Below are 18919 nucleotides of genomic sequence, written 5' to 3' on the forward strand. Positions count from 1 at the left end.
GTGGTCCAACTCCAGTACCTCCCATCAATCTCTTCCATTGGTTGTAGGCTTTCTTGACTGTGGATTTTAGGGTGCACAATTTAACCCTTAGCTCCTGGACGGATCGCTGATTTCCAGTAGCGAAACTAACCACCTCAGATATATTTTTCCAAGCTTGCGTTTTCATGTTGTGTGTCAAAGTTGCACTAATAGGGTCACAAAGAGTCCTGTTCCTCTCCCGTCACTCTCTAATTAGGATATCAATCTCATCTTGAGTGAAATTCTCACTTCTCCTGTTGGTTTTCATTGATTTTGCCTTCGGCATATCTGAGATCGACACAGTTGAAAAGATGTTTTTTTGTTGAAACACTGTGTAAATTTTTGGTTATTTTTGGCTGATGATATCTCTGAGAACCCTGTCGGTGTCTCAACTCCACCTAGCACTTCCATCAAGTGCCTCTTGACCTATGAAATCGATTAACAACTCTTGCCACTGCTCGAGAGGAGCGGGTGGTGGTCCACCTCCAGTACCTCCCATCAATCTCTTCCATTGGTTGTAGGCTTTCTTGACTGTGGATTTTAGGGTGCACAATTTAACCCTTAGCTCCTCGACGGATCGCTGATTTCCAGCAGCGAAGCTAACCGCCTCAGATATATTTTTCCAAGCTTGCGTTTTCATGTTGTGTGTCAAAGTTGCACTAATAGGGTCACAAAGAGTCCTGTTCCTCTCCCGTCAGTCTCTAATTAGGATATCAATCTCATCTTGAGTGAAATTCTCACTTCTCCTGTTGGTTTTCATTGATTTTGCCTTCGGCATATCTGAGATCGACACAGTTGAAAAGAAGTTTTTTTGTTGAAACACTGTGAATTTTTGGTTATTCCCCCTTGTAATTCATCTTGATATTGACGAGACCGGTGTTCATTTTGTATAGCATACAAAGTCTAAGGTTCCTTCTTCTTGTATGGAGAGATTCCCAACCAAGATCACTAAGTGCTTTAGTGACAGAGCCCTCCTCTCTGTGTTAGTTACCGGTACAATATCTGGCAGCTTGTCGTTGAACTCTTTCTAATGATTGGATATTTGACTTAGTGGAAGGGTCCCAAGCTGCTGCTGCATACTCTAGCAGTGGTCTCACCAGCATTAGGTAAGCCGTGGCTTTGGTTTTCTTGTCACAACTCCACAAATTCCTCCTGACTACATTCAGAGTCCTCTGGGCTTTAGGCTCAGTGTGTTTGAAATGTGTACACCCAGGTATGGATGGGATGTCAGGCAGTCCAATTCCCGACCACAAATGTTTTGGAGGATTCCTTTTCCCAACAGCAGTAACTTTCCACACATAAATAGAATTGAAAGTACTTACAGGTATTGATCCAGGTTTTTGGTGTATAACTATGGTTGTCAAATCAAAACTATCTGGCAAAATAGTTGAATTTGAACCTGAAGTTGATGCTTTCAGAATACAAACTGACAATCTTGCTGACACAAACATAAACAGAGCACAACTGAAGGTGATGTGTTGTCTCGATCTTGATCTTGAGGCCATGACTCGTCCGACGGAAATTTCAAGATGGCGGCTAGAGTAGAGGTTCAGAGGTCAGGCAAACCTAGCGAAAATTGGTTGATGTGATGATGATAGCTAACGTTTGGTGATTAAAACTACTCAAACATACAACAAATTAATATACACTACTGAAGGATGAAGAAAACATTGCACAACTGCTTTAAAAAAATTTGGATGTCATGCAGTTGAAAAACATGAATACATAGAATTAGAAGACGACTCGCGATCGCGTTTCGTTAGTGCGCTGTGTTAAACAGCGGTACTTTATTGCATATTCCAATGTCATCGCAGACAAGATTGAAAAGCTGATAAAATCCATACAAATACATCAAAATCCAAAAATAAGTCAGCAAATGAAGCATATGATGATTAAAAAACATTTATTCACAGGTTAAAAACATCGATGGCAAATCTGGAAAGGCGTATTTAAACGATTTTCTTTGCGATTAGCGCGAGTAAAAAAAAAGTAAAAAAAGTAAAATATCTTGCTTTCTGACTGATCTTTAAGCAATATCAAATTAGTGATGAGAAAGTTAGGAATTGGTTGATAAAGAAATTCAAGTATGATCTGGCAAAACCTTCTGTACAAAGTTTTAGAAAGAAATGACTTACTACTGTATTGTTATTTTTTTTCATAGTGTTTCCTCTCAGATTATGATATGATTCCTCCAACATTTGTTAAAATTTGTATCTTGATTTTATAGTATTTTAAGTTATCATTGCATTATCACCACCCCTTCCATAAAAAAACTGTAATCCTCTCAGTATCGTATCTGTAGCTATCAAGACCGCCATAATTTCTTTTATCACCGTGTACTATCTTGAAAATTATTTTACCACCAGTTTTGATTTTCCATACCATTTCATTGATCTTCCCAGATTGACATCGATCCCAACTCTGGTATCTTCATCACCCTGAACCCGGCTGGTAAGGGGTACGGAGGAAGACAGAAGTTACCAGACAATCTCAAACAGCTCTTCAGACCGGTGGCCATGTCACGACCAGACAATGAACAGATCGCTGAGGTCATCCTCTTCTCCGAGGGATTCAAGGATGGCAAGAGTCTAGGACGCAAGCTGGTAGCCATCTTCAATCTAGCCAAGTGAGTCACTTTGCTTCTGTTATGATATTTAATTTGAATGCATATGTGATTGAATATTTGTGTCAATTAATGTTAAAAATTCTTGATTGCTGATTGGATTTTCCCAGGGTCAAAATAGTATGCAGAATAACAATAATGATTATGTTTGGATTACATTCAAATATATGGGTAAACCTGTTAAATGACCTTGGCCCCATTGCAGAAATCTTACTGTTATAGTAACTTTGCCATCTAATGGCATCTTTCATGGAATCCTTGATTCTGATTGGTTGTTGAGCACTGTAACCATGGTAGCTACCATTGGATGGTAAAGTTACCATGATAGTAAATTTTACTGTGAATGAAAGGGTTTATATAATAATTATTTGTTTGATTAGAGATCTAGATGAATGGGAAGTGATATCTCTATTTCACCAAGTTTTAAAGAATTCAAGTATATTGATTGTATTTTTTCCATGATGCTGTAGCACTACAGAATATTGAAGTATATTTATATAGAAAACATATGTATCAAATTATCATTCTTGATTAATTTACAGGGAGTTACTGACACCACAGCAGCACTATGACTGGGGTCTGAGAGCTCTCAAGACTGTGCTTAGAGGATGTGGTAACCTTTTACAGATAGCAAGACAACAAGCAGGACAAGATCGGAGTAAGCTATTCTTTTTATGATTATCATTTTCTTTTCTTAATGAGTGAATTCTGTCATTGACTCATTCATTTCTTCATCGATGATGACAATGATGATGATGTTGATGATGATGATGATGTTGATGATGATGATGTTGATGATGATGATGATGGTGATGATGGTGATGATGATGATGATGATGATTGTGATGATGGTGATGATGATGGTGATGATGGTGATGATGATGATGGTGATGATGGTGATGATGGTGATGATGATGGTGATGATGACAATAATGGTAATGGTTGTGATGAAGAAGCAGATGATCATGATGGTGATGTTGATGATGATGATGGTAAGTGTGATGTTGATGATGACGATGATGATGTGATGATGACGACGACAATGATGTGATGATGACGACAATGACGATGATGGTGATGACTATGATGATAATGATGTGATTATGATGATGACGAAGACGATGATGATGACTATGTTGACGATGATGATAATGCTGCTGCTGTGTATGATTATGTTTATGGTGAGTATTCTGATGAATAATAATGATTATAATGATGGAAAACTTGATACTGCTGATCGTGCAATATCTATGGTAAAGTAATGGCAATTATCACAAATCTGTCAATGTTTTTTTCTAGGTAAGGTGCAAGAACCCAAACTAGTTGTCCAAGCCTTGAGGGTCAACACCCTGTCCAAACTGACCTTCTCTGATGGTATCCGCTTTGATGCTTTGGTCAAGGATGTATTCCCTGGTGTAGAGCTCAAGGATATAGAGTATCTGACCCTAGCTGATGCAATCCGGCAACACTGCAAGGAACATAATCTAGTTGTCATGGAAACACAGGTATGGAAGCAGATGTGATACTGTTAGGGAAAAGGGGAAAGAGGAAGTAGGCAATGATAAGGAGAAAGATAATGGTGTATTTAAAATAATGGTAATTGCAGTGACAGTCAAAATTAAATACTATGAGGATGAATATGGTGAATACCATAATTGAGGGTGGATATTGATGGGATGTTTGGAGGTAAATATGATATTGACATATTGACTCTAGATGCATAACATCACTCTGGATTTAGTACAGCTGAAAATCATATTAGGAAAAACAATGAGTGCATGATAATAGTCACAGTGATCATGACAGTGATCGTCAAATGAGTGATAATGATGTAGTATGACATATGAATATAATTGCGAGTATATCAGTGCTTCAATCATATTTCTTCAACCATTAGGTGAAGAAGGCTTTGGAGCTTTATGAGCAGCTCCGTCAGAGGATGGGTGTGGTTGTTGTTGGACCCAGCGGATCAGGAAAGTCCACTACATGGCAGATCCTGAGAGCAGCTCTCAACAACACTGGTCAAGTGGTCAAGCAGTATACCATGAACCCTAAGGCCATGCCCAGGACACAGGTCAGTTCTAATTTCTCATCTGGTGACCCAACAATTGCAACAATTTTGACAGTTGCTCCAGTCTTGATTATATGAATACAAAGTGTTAGGGTAACGGCTGACAAGGATTTTGGTTGTACATAATGTGAACTCAAGGATTAGAGGTCATCAAAGGTTTGAGATGATATACGTGGGGGCTAGAGTAAATATTATTCATGGCAGGAATTGATGCTAGAAAAGGTATGCAATTCACTATTCTACTGAGTGACTCTAATAAAGTAGTTATTTCAACATGTGCAGTTGGATCATCTGTTTACTGTGATTAGTATATATGTTGTAAATATTTATTTTGTTTCATATTTAAATGCTTGTTTGTTATTTTGTCTTGAAATGTGCGAAATCTTTCAGTATGGTTTCAAATAAAATTCATGAAGTTCTTGTGTATCTCCTACACTTTGCTTTGTTTTATGGTAGTAAAACAATTGCATTTAGAAAGTAGAGGCAGATTTCTTATTCATATTATGATGTTATATGGATATGTTTGTGCTATGCATCTCTGATAATTTGTGGTACCTCATAATTACAGCAACAACATGGTAACAGTAGTGTTTAAAAAACACACACACTTTGTTTTGTTTTTATATGAACCAATAAATTAATATCCGTAAAGCATATTGTTTAACTCAGAGGTAGGATTGATGATTTATTAATAATTACGTTACAGTTGCTTGGTCACATTGATATGGACACTCGTGAATGGAGTGATGGTGTCTTGACTTACAGCGCCAGGCAAGTGGTCAGGGAACCGCAAGGTAATGTATTCAAACCTTTCTATTTAATCATTTGCTTGCTTGCTAGATGTAGGTCAGATATTTATAATCTATGCCCCTCCCCCTTTCTGGTTCTTCATGATTATAGTAGATTCTCAATCCAAATTTTGTGATTATATCATGTGATTGAGCAGTTTGTATAATTTCAAATGAACATAATTGTGCTGTTCATCACTCAATTGCTTTAACTCATCATTCCTTAATTTCAAGTTTTGAAAATAAAAAGCCAATACAAATGTATATTGTTATCAAATTCAATCTACCTCCAAACAGGATTTTGATTGATACTGAACCATCTGTGATTTGTAATAATATGACCTTTGGAAAAAATGTTTTATTTTGACTGTGACTGTGATACTGAATTAACCAATAATACATGTACAAACAGTGTCTTCCCAAATGCGAATTTCCAGTGTAATGATTAAAGGTAAATGCTAGTTTTGGTAACGATATCAAAATGAGTTCGTACAGAATCCAATGAAATGACCACCAAAGTGTCTGTTTGTATAAATAAAACGTATGTGCCAAAGGATTCTGGAAGAAATTGTGTAATTGCTGAGAAATCAGCAAATAAGCACAGGATTCGGGTAGGGCGTCGGGCCTGACATTCAAAGCAATAATTATACACTGTCCCACGTGCGCTTATCTGTGTTTGGGATCTTCAGTCTGAACACTTTTCAGCGTAGATTTCAAGATTTCACAAAGTTCAGTTTATGTAACTGTACCAGATCTAGATCCTCGATGATATACTGACAATAAAGCCTTGTTTTACAGACTTTCTCATGAAATCAGTGTTTACTGCAACTACTGGAATTTCTCTTTAATTTACCATTTTTCTCATTTTGTATAGAAATCCATTCCTGGATCATTTGTGATGGTGATATTGATCCTGAATGGATTGAGTCTCTCAACTCTGTCCTTGATGACAATCGATTACTCACTATGCCATCAGGAGAAAGGATCCAGTTTGGACCCAATGTCAACTTCCTGTTTGAAACCCATGACCTGAGCTGTGCCTCACCAGCTACTATCTCCCGTATGGGTATGATCTTCATGAGGTAATATATATAAACTTTCTTTATCATATTTCAGATATTGTTTTTCACACATAATTTGTTAGATTGAATTATGAAATTCCCATTATCACATAGTATAAGCTCTTAATTAAGTATAGAGTAATTCTTATTAGCCTTTTGGGCTTAAAAAGTCACAAGTGACTCAAAAGCCTTAACGCCCCCTCCCCCCATTATAAAAATTCCTCAAAATAAAGACCGATGATTATTCATAATCCTTTAAAATTGAGTGATACTTGCCAAGCAAATTGTAGCTGTTAATGAATAACCTATCAAATCTGGTCCTGTTTTTCAAATAGTGATGAAGACACGGAAATCAAGGACTTGGTCCAATCCTGGCTTAGCCACCAGCCCGAGGAGTCCAGGAACCGCCTTGAAGCCTGGATTGGGGACCACTTCTATCGGGCCCTGGAGTGGGTCATGCGTCAAGGTGATTTTGTTGTGGATACCAGTCTGGTGGGTGTGGTCATGAATGGACTCTCCCATCTCAGAGGGGCGGAATGTACCTCAGACTTCACCATCAAGCTCATCAGGGGACTTGGGGCTAACCTCCCGGAGGCTACTCGTATGAACTTTGCTAAGGAGGTGAGAAATTATTTATGGTGTTTCAATGAATTTTTTTTTAAATCCAAATTCAGTCAGGGTGAAAGAAAGAGTGAAATTTCTTTTGATTCAGGATAAATCGATAATTCAGTGAACAAGTTAACAGAACTCTTTTTAAAAATGGATGATGAATCGTCCAGAGTGGTCATTTATGTATGCAATTTTTCTGCACATGTAATTTCAACTTACTAGAGTCAAAGGTTAATGGTTGATCATGAAACTTATATTTGTTTGTAGGTATTCCAGTGGACCCGGGAGCAACCTCCTGATTCTAGAAGAATCTTAGATACTTACTTTGATGAAAGGACAGGAAGTCTGGCCACATACTCCATGCAGGTATGATAATCTCTCTTGTCCCTCATCTCTAAACTTTTCCCTACATTTCTATACAGTATTTAAAAAAAAGTTTTTAACTTTGTATAAAAGGTATAGAATTTGGATGTGTATGGGGTTAATTTTCTTCCTATATCAATATTTATAATTTGCTTATATATTTTCTTTTTTTTAATGCCTTCAGCCAGTAGATAATGAAATTAATATGAAGTTCCAAGAGAGCCTTTTTATACCATTAAAATATAGTGTTTTAAAACCTATAATCTCTGCTTGATGAATAGTAAGGAAAGTATCTGAATTAATGGCATAGAATTTAATACTAAGGAAAATAAATTCACGAAGAAGGTGTTAATAAAGTTCTCAAAAGACCAACAGTCTGTTTCATTCTATTCTTTCACACTCAGGATAATGATGAGCTCTCTGCATCCGACTTTAATAACCCAAGTTCCTTACCGGTCATCAGAACACCTGATGTCCAGCGATGTTTGGACTTCTTCAAACCTTGGCTGGAAGCTGAAAACAGACAACCATTCATCCTTGTCGGTCCTGATGGATGCGGAAAAGGGTAAGAGAGACAATCCACTAGTTCTTCGCCTTGATTTTAATCCTATCGATCTAAGTAATCCTGATAAACTAAACACTACTATCCATTAAATATATTGGCATGGTTACATGCTTTCATTTTATTGTTTGTAGTTTTAAAGATACCTTATAATAAAAGATCTAGGAAGAAGCAGTGCAAGATGAGAACTTTCTATTCCCACATGTGTTCAGGGAAGCGTCTGATGACAGGACGTGTTGGATGTTTTATCCCACATGGTCTGTTTTGTTTGACAGTTACCAGAGTCTTGTCAGATGCTTCTAAGTCAATCAAAACAAAGGAAAGTTGTAATATCTGACAGATTGTCAGACAAAATGTTGATGAAGCACTCTCTAGAAGGCAACTAAATAATCTGTTCTGCCAAATTTAACCTCGACCTAGTTGACACACAAATTGATTTGCGATGATATTGTTTTGGAGATTTTGTCAGATGAACAATAGTACAGGGTTCCCAGCCCATCAGGGAAATCAGGGAAAATTATTTTACTTTTTTCCAGTCTGGGAAAAATCAGGGAATTTGATTTTAAAAATACCTCAAATCAGGGGATAATGTCTCAAATGATGGAAAAATCAGGGAATTTTGTTCAGCCCAAAAGTACGGTAGTCAGTCAGACTCTGTTATATTTTGTTGCATATCAAAACAACATCCATTGAATGACTGGTTATGGTGATACTAATTAGTTTTACATTATTGTTTTTACACTGAAAATACATATAATTCATTGCAACAACTTCGAAAACATGCGAAACTGGGAATGGGTTCAAATAACTGTCAGAAATTTTTAAACTTCATCAAGGAAAAATCAGGAATCTTGTTTTCTTGAAAAGCTGGGAACCCTGGAAATACTGTATTTCTCATGTTCCTTCATTATTCCAGGATGGTCCTTCGACACTGCTTTGCCCAGCTGCGTTCCACCCAGATAGCCACCATCCATTGCAACGCCCAGACCTCACCGACTCATCTGCTTCAGAAGCTACAGCAGATGTGTATGGTATTGAGTACCAACACGGGTCGGGTCTACAGGCCAAAGGACTGTGAGAACCTGGTCCTGTACCTCAAGGATCTTAACCTGCCAAAGCCAGACAAATGGGGAACCTGTCAGCTCCTGGCTTTCCTACAACAGGTTTGTGTCTTGATGAATAATGATTAGTGATCATGTGTTATGAATGTCCGTTTGATTGATCCTAAAAACACTGTTATACTTGTGAAAGATCTGTTGCTTGTAGAAGAACGAACAGTCATTTATAGGACTCACTAACAAATCATCACCTTTGGATTATGAGCTGAATATACTTAGAAAAGAAATCAATTTCTTTGTAAACCTGTTTCAAAAAGAATTATTGCAGGAAACACTTTTAGACTTGTATGTGTTAGTAGATGATTTGATAAATGTTTCAATGTTTGGACAGACACCATTAATTAATTTATTAATTGGAAAACAAATTAATTGTGTATATGTTCTGTTGGTAATTTTTGTTTTGTTGGGGAAAAATATTGAAGGAGTGTGTATGAGGCTACTCTTTTTTATATGATTATTATCCAAATAATATAAACAGTATCAAAGAGGATCTAAGTAAAGATTGAGTAATGATTGTAACTTTGTTTAGAATATACTGTTAACATAATATTCATATTTTGATAACTGGCTACTATTGTAGAAATGATACCGATTTTCATTGTAAATTTGTTTTATCTGTTTAGTAATTTCTTTGACATTTCCAGGTGTTGACGTACCATGGTTTCTATGATGATAAGTTGGAATGGGTTGGTCTAGATGGAGTTCAGATTGTAGCTAGTATGAATGCAGTGCACACTGTAGGAAGACATCCTCTTTCTACTAGATTCACATCCATAGTCCGGATCTGCTCTATTGGGTAAGCCACAGGCAGTTTGATCGGTCCTAGGTCTCTGTGGATCATTATCATATTATGCAAGTTTATTGTAATAAAGGGATGGTGATGATGAGGACGATGATGGTGATGATGATAATGTTGATGGGGATGATGATGATGATGGTGATGATGATAATGGTGATGATGATGGTGATGGTGATGATGATGGTAATGGTGATGATAATGGTGATGGTGATGATGATGGTGATGATGATGATGATGGTGGTGATGATGATGATGGTGATGATGATGATGATGATATCGATGATGATGATGATGAAGGTGAAGGTGAAGATGATGATGTTAATGTTGGTGGGGATGATGATGATGGTGATGATGATGATGATGATGATGATGATGGTGATGATGGTGATGATGATGATGATGATAATAATGAAATTGATGATGATGATGGTGATGATGATGAAGGTGAAGATGATGATGATGATGAAGGTGAAGATGATGAAGAAGATGATGATGATGATGATGCATTATCATAATGTTAATTTAATTTACCATCATTTACCATCCTTATATCTAACATGATTTACACTGTCCATTGCATCATTTGAAATACCATACTGTTGACAAAAAATAAAGGGAAGTATACCCTGATAAAGAGTTGATTGTAAAAATAGCAGAAAAATAATAAAAGTATTGCCCACTGTTTGAGAAAAATCAATTTAAGAATAAAAAAGTTACTAGAATTTTAATCATTTTATTTGTGACGCCATATGCGAGCAGCTTTCCTACATAGCGTATGGCAAAAAAAATCAATGAAATGTAATTTTCTCAGAAAATTGAAAATGGTTATTACTGTACCTTCAGTATATCAATAGACAAATCATTTCACACCCGTTCCTGTGAAGAAAACAATAAATCACCACGAATCATTAAAAAATTGAAATTTATGCATTTTACATTACACAACGTATGGGGCAGCTGCTCGTTTATGATGTCACAGATCCAAAACTTAAAATCCTTATAACTTTCTTAATCTTTGATGGATTTTCCTCAAACCTTCACCAATATTTTTTTTTTGTTGCTATTTTTACAACAGACTTTTCTTCAGGGTGAACTTCCCCTTTAAAATGGTTTTCCACAGTTGAATGTATCAGCAATATTCATAATTGCTCATTTCCTTTATAAGTGCTGTGAACATCATGGTATTTGAAAACTCAACCAGTTGTTGACGGAAGTTTTTTATGTGTATTGTTCTTGAGCTATATATTTGTGTTCGGGGTGTAGATTCCTTGTTAGGTATTCTCAAGACTGGTAACCAATCATTTCTCCCTCTAAATATTTAACATGTGTACAGGTATGCAGACAGAGAGCAGTTACAGGGTATCTATAGTGCTTACTTGAGACCAGTCTTACACCGTACTCTAGGAAACCACCCAGTATGGTCATCACCATCTAAAGTCAGCATGCTTGCTGGATCCATGATTAGCATTTATGAACAGGTAGGATAGCTAGGTTTTTACATCTTATTTCCCCATTCTTTCTTTTTGTACACCAGTTGATTTGTATAGTTTTGTTCGGCTGGATAAAGTAGTAATAATAATATTCCGCATTTATATAGCGCTTAATACATCCGAACGACATCTCTAAGCGCTTTACAGACATATTATTACCCCGGTCATCGGATCCTTGCATGCTTGCATACAATGTATGCACCTTCTCCACTCCCTGGGGAGCATTCCAACAAGAGTTCCAAGACTCAATTGCTAGGCATACTACATATAGGCTTTCACATCCTACCGGGTACCCATTTAACACCTGGGTGGAGAGTGGCAAAGTGTGGATTAACGCCTTGCCAAAGGACGCTAGGCCATGGTGGGATTCGAACACACGACCCTCTGAATACAAGGCGAGAGTCAGAACCGCTACACCACGACGCTTAGTGAAACACAGCATCATCGCTGCTTTATATTCATTCTAAATTAAACAGATTTTTGTTCTGTTGATTTCCATTTCTGAAAAGATTTTACTTTTTTGCCAACAGTGTATTTTGATAATAGATTCAGAAAAGTGAATAATAATCACAGTAGAACATGGAAGATGGTAAACTCCCTTCAGAGGATAAATGCTCAGGCTTGTTTTATGCATAGATATATAATATATAGAAGTAAAGGAGGGACAGTAAATGATGATAAGAATTATAGAGATAAATTTCACATTATAGCTAAGACACTAAAAAAGCACAGAGTATGATAACAATAGCTGTATATGTACCCTTCAGCAAAAATGTCATTGAATTCATCATTCTCCTCTTTCAGGTTCGCTCTAAGTTCACCATTGATGACCACAGCCACTATCTGTTCACCCCTCGTGACCTCACCCAGTGGGTGCTGGGATTGCTCCGCTATGACCTTGGAGGTTCGTCGGAGTCCACCAGCGAGCACGTCCTGGAGGTATTGAGTTACGAGGCGCGACGGTTGTTCTGCGATCGCCTGGTAGGAGAGGAGGCTAGGAATCGCTTTGATAATATCTTGAATGGAACCTTACAGGCAGATTGGAATGCAGGACAGATATTGCAGAATCTAAATGGTAAGATGTCATTAAAGGCCACTGCACACCTTACGACTCGACTGGTCAGTGACTGGCTTGCGACTGGGTGAGGGGAAATGTGACGTCACAAGGAAAATCGGAAGGAACTGGATCGCAAGCTCAATCCAACTTCCAGCCAATCAGACAGCAGAGTTGCACGACGTGTATATGATAAACAACAGTAGTAGTAAGCGCACTTTCTCATTTGCTATGCCAAAAAGCAAAAAGCGCATGCGTGAGTCGCAGATCAGATCGCATGGTGTGGGTGTTGAGGCTTGTGATATCTTGCGATTCATCTTCCCTCACCCAGTCGCAGACCAGTCAGGTCGTAAGGTGTGTGGAGGCCTTTAGAGCTAGACCTTCCTGTGTTATTGGTAGGTGGTGTATAAGGGTCTCCAAGTTTTCATCAGTTTTGTGAGGAACCATTGTCAAAATAAACAGAATTATAAACAGGAAGTCTGGTCATCATACAGAGAAGACCCTTAGGGATTGGTGATCATAAGCATATTTTACTTTATACATTATTCAAATTTGTCAATGTGGTAATCATTTTAGTCAAAATTGAATATGATATAGGTGAATATTTATTCAAAATTTATAACTTGTCATGCAAGAGCCTGACTTGAACCCTGTTCATTTATGCATCAGTCCTTAACATAGGGGGAGAAGATAGTTCATTCTAGGGGATCTTTTAGACCTTCTGATCACTTCAGTTAACCTAGAATTGATTAGCACATGCTTTATTGTTATTGTACAATGCAAGAAAGCTTTTATGTTTGTATTCTTTCTGTTTAAAGATCATTATATTGTAGTTTTGTAATTCTGAACTTCATGTTTATTTCCCCCCAACCATATACTAGGGCACTATTATGTAACTTGGGGTGCCAGGACTGATACTAGTAGTGGTGGTGCTCTACCACCGGCTGGTAAGAGCCTTGGAAGACTCTCTGCTTCTGACCTGAAAGAAGTCATCAAGAAAGCTAAAAAGACGTTTGGTAAGAAACTTTTATTTGATTTGTTTCATGAATAGTAATATGACGATTCAGTATGAATTGCAAGCATTTAAATTTTAAAAGACATTTTGTAATGAACTAGAAGAAATGTGATCTGTTAATAGAAATATGAAAATTTAGTTAACTGCAAGAATTAAGTTTTGTACATTAAGTGTTAGCTAATGAACATACTAAATGTGATACTGCCATGAAAGGAAATAATAACCTCAAATCTGGGTTACTAGCATTAGGTCTGTCAAGAAGAATTAACATTTAATGCCTGCCTTCATGTAAAAGAAGAGGGACTAATTTGAAAACACATTTCGTTGATTCAATTTTGCCAATTATCGGTGTAATGAGATATGGGTTTTTTGTTGATTACATTTTGTTTATTTCTCAGAATTAAAGTAATATGTCACTAAGTTATTCCCTCTATAATGTTTTGTATTTAAAGGACAAGTCCACCCCAACAAAAACTTGATTTGAATAAAAAGAGAAAAATTCAACAAGCATAACACTGAAAAATTTCATCAAAATCGGATGTAGAATAAGAAAGTTATGACATTTCAAAATTTCGCTTCATTTCACAAAAATGGTTATATGAACGAGCCAGCTACATCCAAATGAGAGAGTCAATGATGTCATTCACTCACTATTTCTTTTGTTTTTTATTGTTTGAAATATGAAATATTTTGATTTTCTCGTCATTGTCATGTGAAATGAAGTTTCATTCCTCCCTGAACATGTGGAATTCCATTATTTTAACATTTTGTGCTTCAGGCAATAATTTGTATAATTCAAACAATAAAAAACAAAAGAAATAGTGAGTGACATCATCAACTCTCTCATTTGAATGTAACTGGCTTGTTCATATAACTATTTTGTTAAAAATAAGCGAAACTTTGAAATATCATAACTTTCTTATTTTACATCCGATTTTGATGAAATTTTCAGCATTGTGCTTGTCTGATTTTTCTCTATTGATTCAAATCAACATTTTTCTGAGGTGGACTTGACCTTTAGAAAATAGTTTGCTATAATTCAGTCTGTCTTTTGTAGCTAGATAGTGATAAGTTTCTCCTGACTCATGTATTTATTTCCTTAAAAAACATCTGAACACCATTTTTCTTCAATCTCTTTCTCCTCAATTTGTTATTCACAGCACGGGAGAATCGTGAGCTTGATCTCCAGATTTTCCATGAGGTTCTTGACCATGTGGCTCGAGTTGACCGTGTACTTACCCAGCCCCGGGGCTCACTTCTTCTGGCTGGCCGCAGTGGTGTGGGTCGAAGAACAGCAGCGTCTCTTGTAGCACACTGTCACAGGACAGAGCTGGTTACTCCAAATCTATCTCGTGCATACGGGATTAAGCAGTTTAAGAACGACTTGAAAACGGTTTGTTTCGTTGAATGAGCACAATACATAGATTGATGATAAAGATATATCTCATTAAAATGGATTGATTTTCAGTTCAGAAGTCTTATGAGGACATTACATAACTGAGATTTTAAATTTGTCCTGTCTTATCTGTTACTTAATAAGTCTTCTGTCAGTTTTATATTCATAGGCAGGTATCCCTTGATTCTAGTTGTTTTTGTTCTAGTAGTATAGTCTAATGTTTACAGTCCTGTTCAGAATCATTACTAGGTTTTCTAATTATATGATCTTGTTATGGGCTCTTGTTCTTTCCGTGCTCTGGCATCTCCTATTTCATTTCAATGAAGAATAATGCTCCTCCTGAAATTTCCTGGTTCCACTTCTCGTCTCTCATGTACACATGATTTTTGGTAAGTGTCATAATTTGGAAGGGTTATTTTGTCAGGATACCAATAGGACATATGATGAACATCCCATCCGGGGGCAAAAGCATTCTTATCTACATCCTTCATGTTTACAGGCCATGCAGCAAGCTGGGGTGGAAGGAAACCAGGTAGTCCTGCTGCTGGAAGACCACCAGTTCATCCAACCTCAGTTCCTGGAACTCATCAACAGTCTACTGTCCTCAGGAGAGATCCCAGGACTCTATTCTCCAGAGGAACTGGAACCACTCCTGGCCCCAATCAGGGACCAAGCCTCGGAAGAAGGCTTCAGAGGGACACTCATCAGCTACTATGCCTCACGTGAGTTTGAGGAATTGGTTGCCACAGCTGACAGATGTATTTACAGCTTTTCATCATGAAGTAGAAAACAGCAGTTTGATAGAGTTGCCCTTTATTAGTAAATAAATGGCATTACTTTGTGCATGATGATTGAGCTATTAAATGATGCTGAAATTTGCATTCATTGGTATGACTTTGAGGGTGTGTATTGTGTGCAGACTATTCAGTGTTGTACTGATTGGTCAAACAAAAAAGAGAGGTCAACTTGAATTGTGATAAGTTAGTGTGTTTTTCTAGTCTATTGTGTTAGGATTATTTTGTTGTTTTTTTGTTCCATTGCCAGCCCCCTCCCAAGGAACCAAACCTACTCAATGTTTTGAAAAACATACTTATCTTGTTTAACTGATTTACTTTTTTGTTTTACTACAGGTATTTTGACCAACCTTCATGTTGTATTGATAATGGATAGTAAGAATGCATCCTTTGCTGTGAATTGTCAGAGTAACCCAGCCTTCTATAAGTCTTGCTCTGTTCAATGGATGGAGGGATGGAGCAAAGAGAGCATGAAAGAGGTAAGGGGAGAATGATGATGATGGTGATGATTATGATGATGAGAATGAGGATGATGATGATGATGAGGATGATGGTGAGGATGAGGATGATGATGATGATGAGGATCATGATGATGATGATGATGGTGATGGTGATGATGATGATGATGGTGATGGTGATGGTGATGATGATGATATGATGATGATATGATGATGATGATAATGATGGTGATGATGATGTTGATGATGACGATGATGATGGTGGTGGTGTGGTGTAAGATTAGGAGGAGGAGAAACAATATTAATGAGCTGATCGATGATGATGATGATATTGATTAGTTTAATGTTGAATTTCCTTAGATAAGTTTATATTGGTGAGTTTTTATGGTATTTATCTATTAATTTGATATACAAGTAACTTGCATTACATTATTGGAATTTTCCCATGTTTTAAGTGCATAAAAATCTCCACTTGATACTCGTGTCAGATACCAAGACTCCTTCTCCGTCATCACAAAGGCGACGGTAAAGATGAAGGAAGCAAGGAAGACAGAAAGCGCCATCGCAAGGTGTCGGGTGGTGATGAGATCATTCGCAACTTCCTTGAGATCCACAAGTCGTCTTCAGTCCGTCACTCCACTCCTCGGCGTTACATGACCTTCCTTCATACATACCTTGATGTATACCGTCGCAAGAAGCAAGGTGTCGAAGAAAAGCAGAAGCATTTGCAGGTAAAAACACTTAATGCATATGATTTGTGGGTTAGCAATCTCGTTGGTATTTCAGTTATGGAGGGTATCTGAGATGTTTCATTTTTTTTTGTTGATACCTTAACCATATTATAGGCCGGGCTATTTTGAAAGATCATATGGGAGGGAGATCTTGATATCATAACTGTACCCCAAAATCGATGTGCATGTCATAAAGAAATCCTGAAACATCACGGCAGTATCTTGTTGCAAGTCAGAATTAACACACAAAGCATTAAGTGGCACCTCTTAGCCCACCATTCAATGTAGTTTGGGTCAAGTATAACGGTTAATTATAGGGTCATCACTAATCAACGCTATTCTACATTTGAGAAGAGTGACGCAGATTTATTGATGTATCAATATTACTTTTCAATCATTTTCCAGTTGGATCTGAAGGATCAATTAGTTTATGCAATTTTGTAATTTGTATGTTTTGTAAGTTTGATACTTGTATGCAGTGCTATATATTGGGGTGATATGCTTCCTAGCAACAGCTATAAAGTATGCTTTTATCACCCCTGACCAGCATGTAGCACCGCTCCATTCTGTATTTGTTTTTACCATGTATAAAACTTATTTATGTTTGTATCATGATTTGGTCAAATAAATAATAATAAATTGTTTAGGCTGGTGTTGCTAAGCTGAATGAAGCCAAAGCCCTGGTAGCAGAGCTGAACAGCAAAGCCGCTAAACAGAGCGCCCTCTTGGCTGAGAAACAGAAAGAAGCTGATGAAGCACTTAAGAAAATCCAAACCAGTATGGAGGTAAGGAAGAAGCCTATTTTTTAAAAATTGTTTCCTTTCAATCCTGTGTTTGCCGGTATTGAATTCATCATTACCTAATTTGGTCTCATCCTGATTGAATAAGAAACTGTTCACTTTGTTAACAGTCCCTTAATATGTTTCATGATTAATCCACTTTTTTTTTGTTTAAGCATTGGAGGTTACATGTTATGTAGAAAACAGAGTTGCTTTTTGAAATATTACTGGACAGCGTTATCCTAGGAGTAAAAATACATTTTCCAGGAACATTTCCAATTTTAGGAAAAATGATCTTCGACCCTTATTTTAGTAAATGAAAAAGAAAATAGATTGTGCTTATATATGTGAAATCAGGAATATTCTTTGTTTTCCTAACTAACGTGCCCTTTTCTTACTTTTGGGATTAGTGAGGTATGCCAAGTAGCTTACTATGGGACAAGAATGAGCCTTGAAATTAATATTCTGTGATGAGATGTGTGAATTACCCAAGGATTAATTTGTGTGGATTACAGAAAGCTGGTGAGCAGCGTCGTGAGATAGAGATCCTCAAACAGCAAGCCGATGAAGAGAACGTAAAACTTGAGAAGCGAAAGGGAGTGATTGATGAAGAACTTGCTGAGATTGAACCACAGGTATGTAACAGATGCACCTAAAATGGCTCTATAACACAAAAATTTGACATTGATCGTAACACAAAGTTTTGACATTGTTCTTAACACGAATTTGTATGATTGTTTACACCGTGCAAGGTAGTCCTGAAAAGGACTCTTGGGTAATAGTTCTCAGAAGAACTGGTGTTCTTCACGTTTCAAGCATGTACCCTTTGCTCTTTGTCAAGAGTGGTTTTCATAAGAAGCTTGAACCTGAGACTTTGTTTATTTGTTGCATGTAAATGCTTTTTCAGCAATATGCCCCATTTGATTAAATATTCTGACTCTTAAAAATTGGCTTATAAACCAAAGTTAATCTTTGAAGTTAAAAGTATTAGACACTGATTCTTGATTTGATTGTCTCCTAGGTTCAAGCAGCCAAGTCTGCTGTAGGGAGCATCAAGTCTGAGAGTCTAAGTGAGATCCGTGCCATGCGTGCTCCTCCCGATGTTATTCGGGATATCCTAGAGGGCGTCCTTCGTCTCATGGGAATCTTTGATACCTCATGGGTCAGCATGAAGAGGTGAGGAAATAAGA

General features: G+C 37.2%; 1 protein-coding gene across 1 annotated transcript in view; it reads left to right on the forward strand.

The window, feature by feature from the left end:
• Nucleotides 1-18919, forward strand: part of LOC121412976 (cytoplasmic dynein 2 heavy chain 1) — an 85428-nt gene that overhangs the window by 29989 nt on the left and 36520 nt on the right. Inside the window, exons 32-52 of the mRNA XM_041605742.1 lie at nt 2421-2644; nt 3184-3299; nt 3941-4146; nt 4539-4715; nt 5419-5506; nt 6375-6582; nt 6897-7182; nt 7438-7536; nt 7938-8098; nt 9012-9258; nt 9858-10009; nt 11346-11490; nt 12307-12577; nt 13438-13572; nt 14732-14964; nt 15467-15689; nt 16098-16240; nt 16708-16950; nt 17598-17735; nt 18245-18364; nt 18751-18905. Of these exons, the coding sequence (XP_041461676.1) occupies nt 2421-2644; nt 3184-3299; nt 3941-4146; nt 4539-4715; nt 5419-5506; nt 6375-6582; nt 6897-7182; nt 7438-7536; nt 7938-8098; nt 9012-9258; nt 9858-10009; nt 11346-11490; nt 12307-12577; nt 13438-13572; nt 14732-14964; nt 15467-15689; nt 16098-16240; nt 16708-16950; nt 17598-17735; nt 18245-18364; nt 18751-18905 (3770 nt within the window). The remainder of the gene's footprint in view (nt 1-2420; nt 2645-3183; nt 3300-3940; nt 4147-4538; nt 4716-5418; nt 5507-6374; nt 6583-6896; nt 7183-7437; nt 7537-7937; nt 8099-9011; nt 9259-9857; nt 10010-11345; nt 11491-12306; nt 12578-13437; nt 13573-14731; nt 14965-15466; nt 15690-16097; nt 16241-16707; nt 16951-17597; nt 17736-18244; nt 18365-18750; nt 18906-18919) is intronic.

The sequence above is a fragment of the Lytechinus variegatus genome, chromosome 1 (assembly GCF_018143015.1).
Source record: "Lytechinus variegatus isolate NC3 chromosome 1, Lvar_3.0, whole genome shotgun sequence".
Taxonomy (NCBI): domain Eukaryota; kingdom Metazoa; phylum Echinodermata; class Echinoidea; order Temnopleuroida; family Toxopneustidae; genus Lytechinus; species Lytechinus variegatus.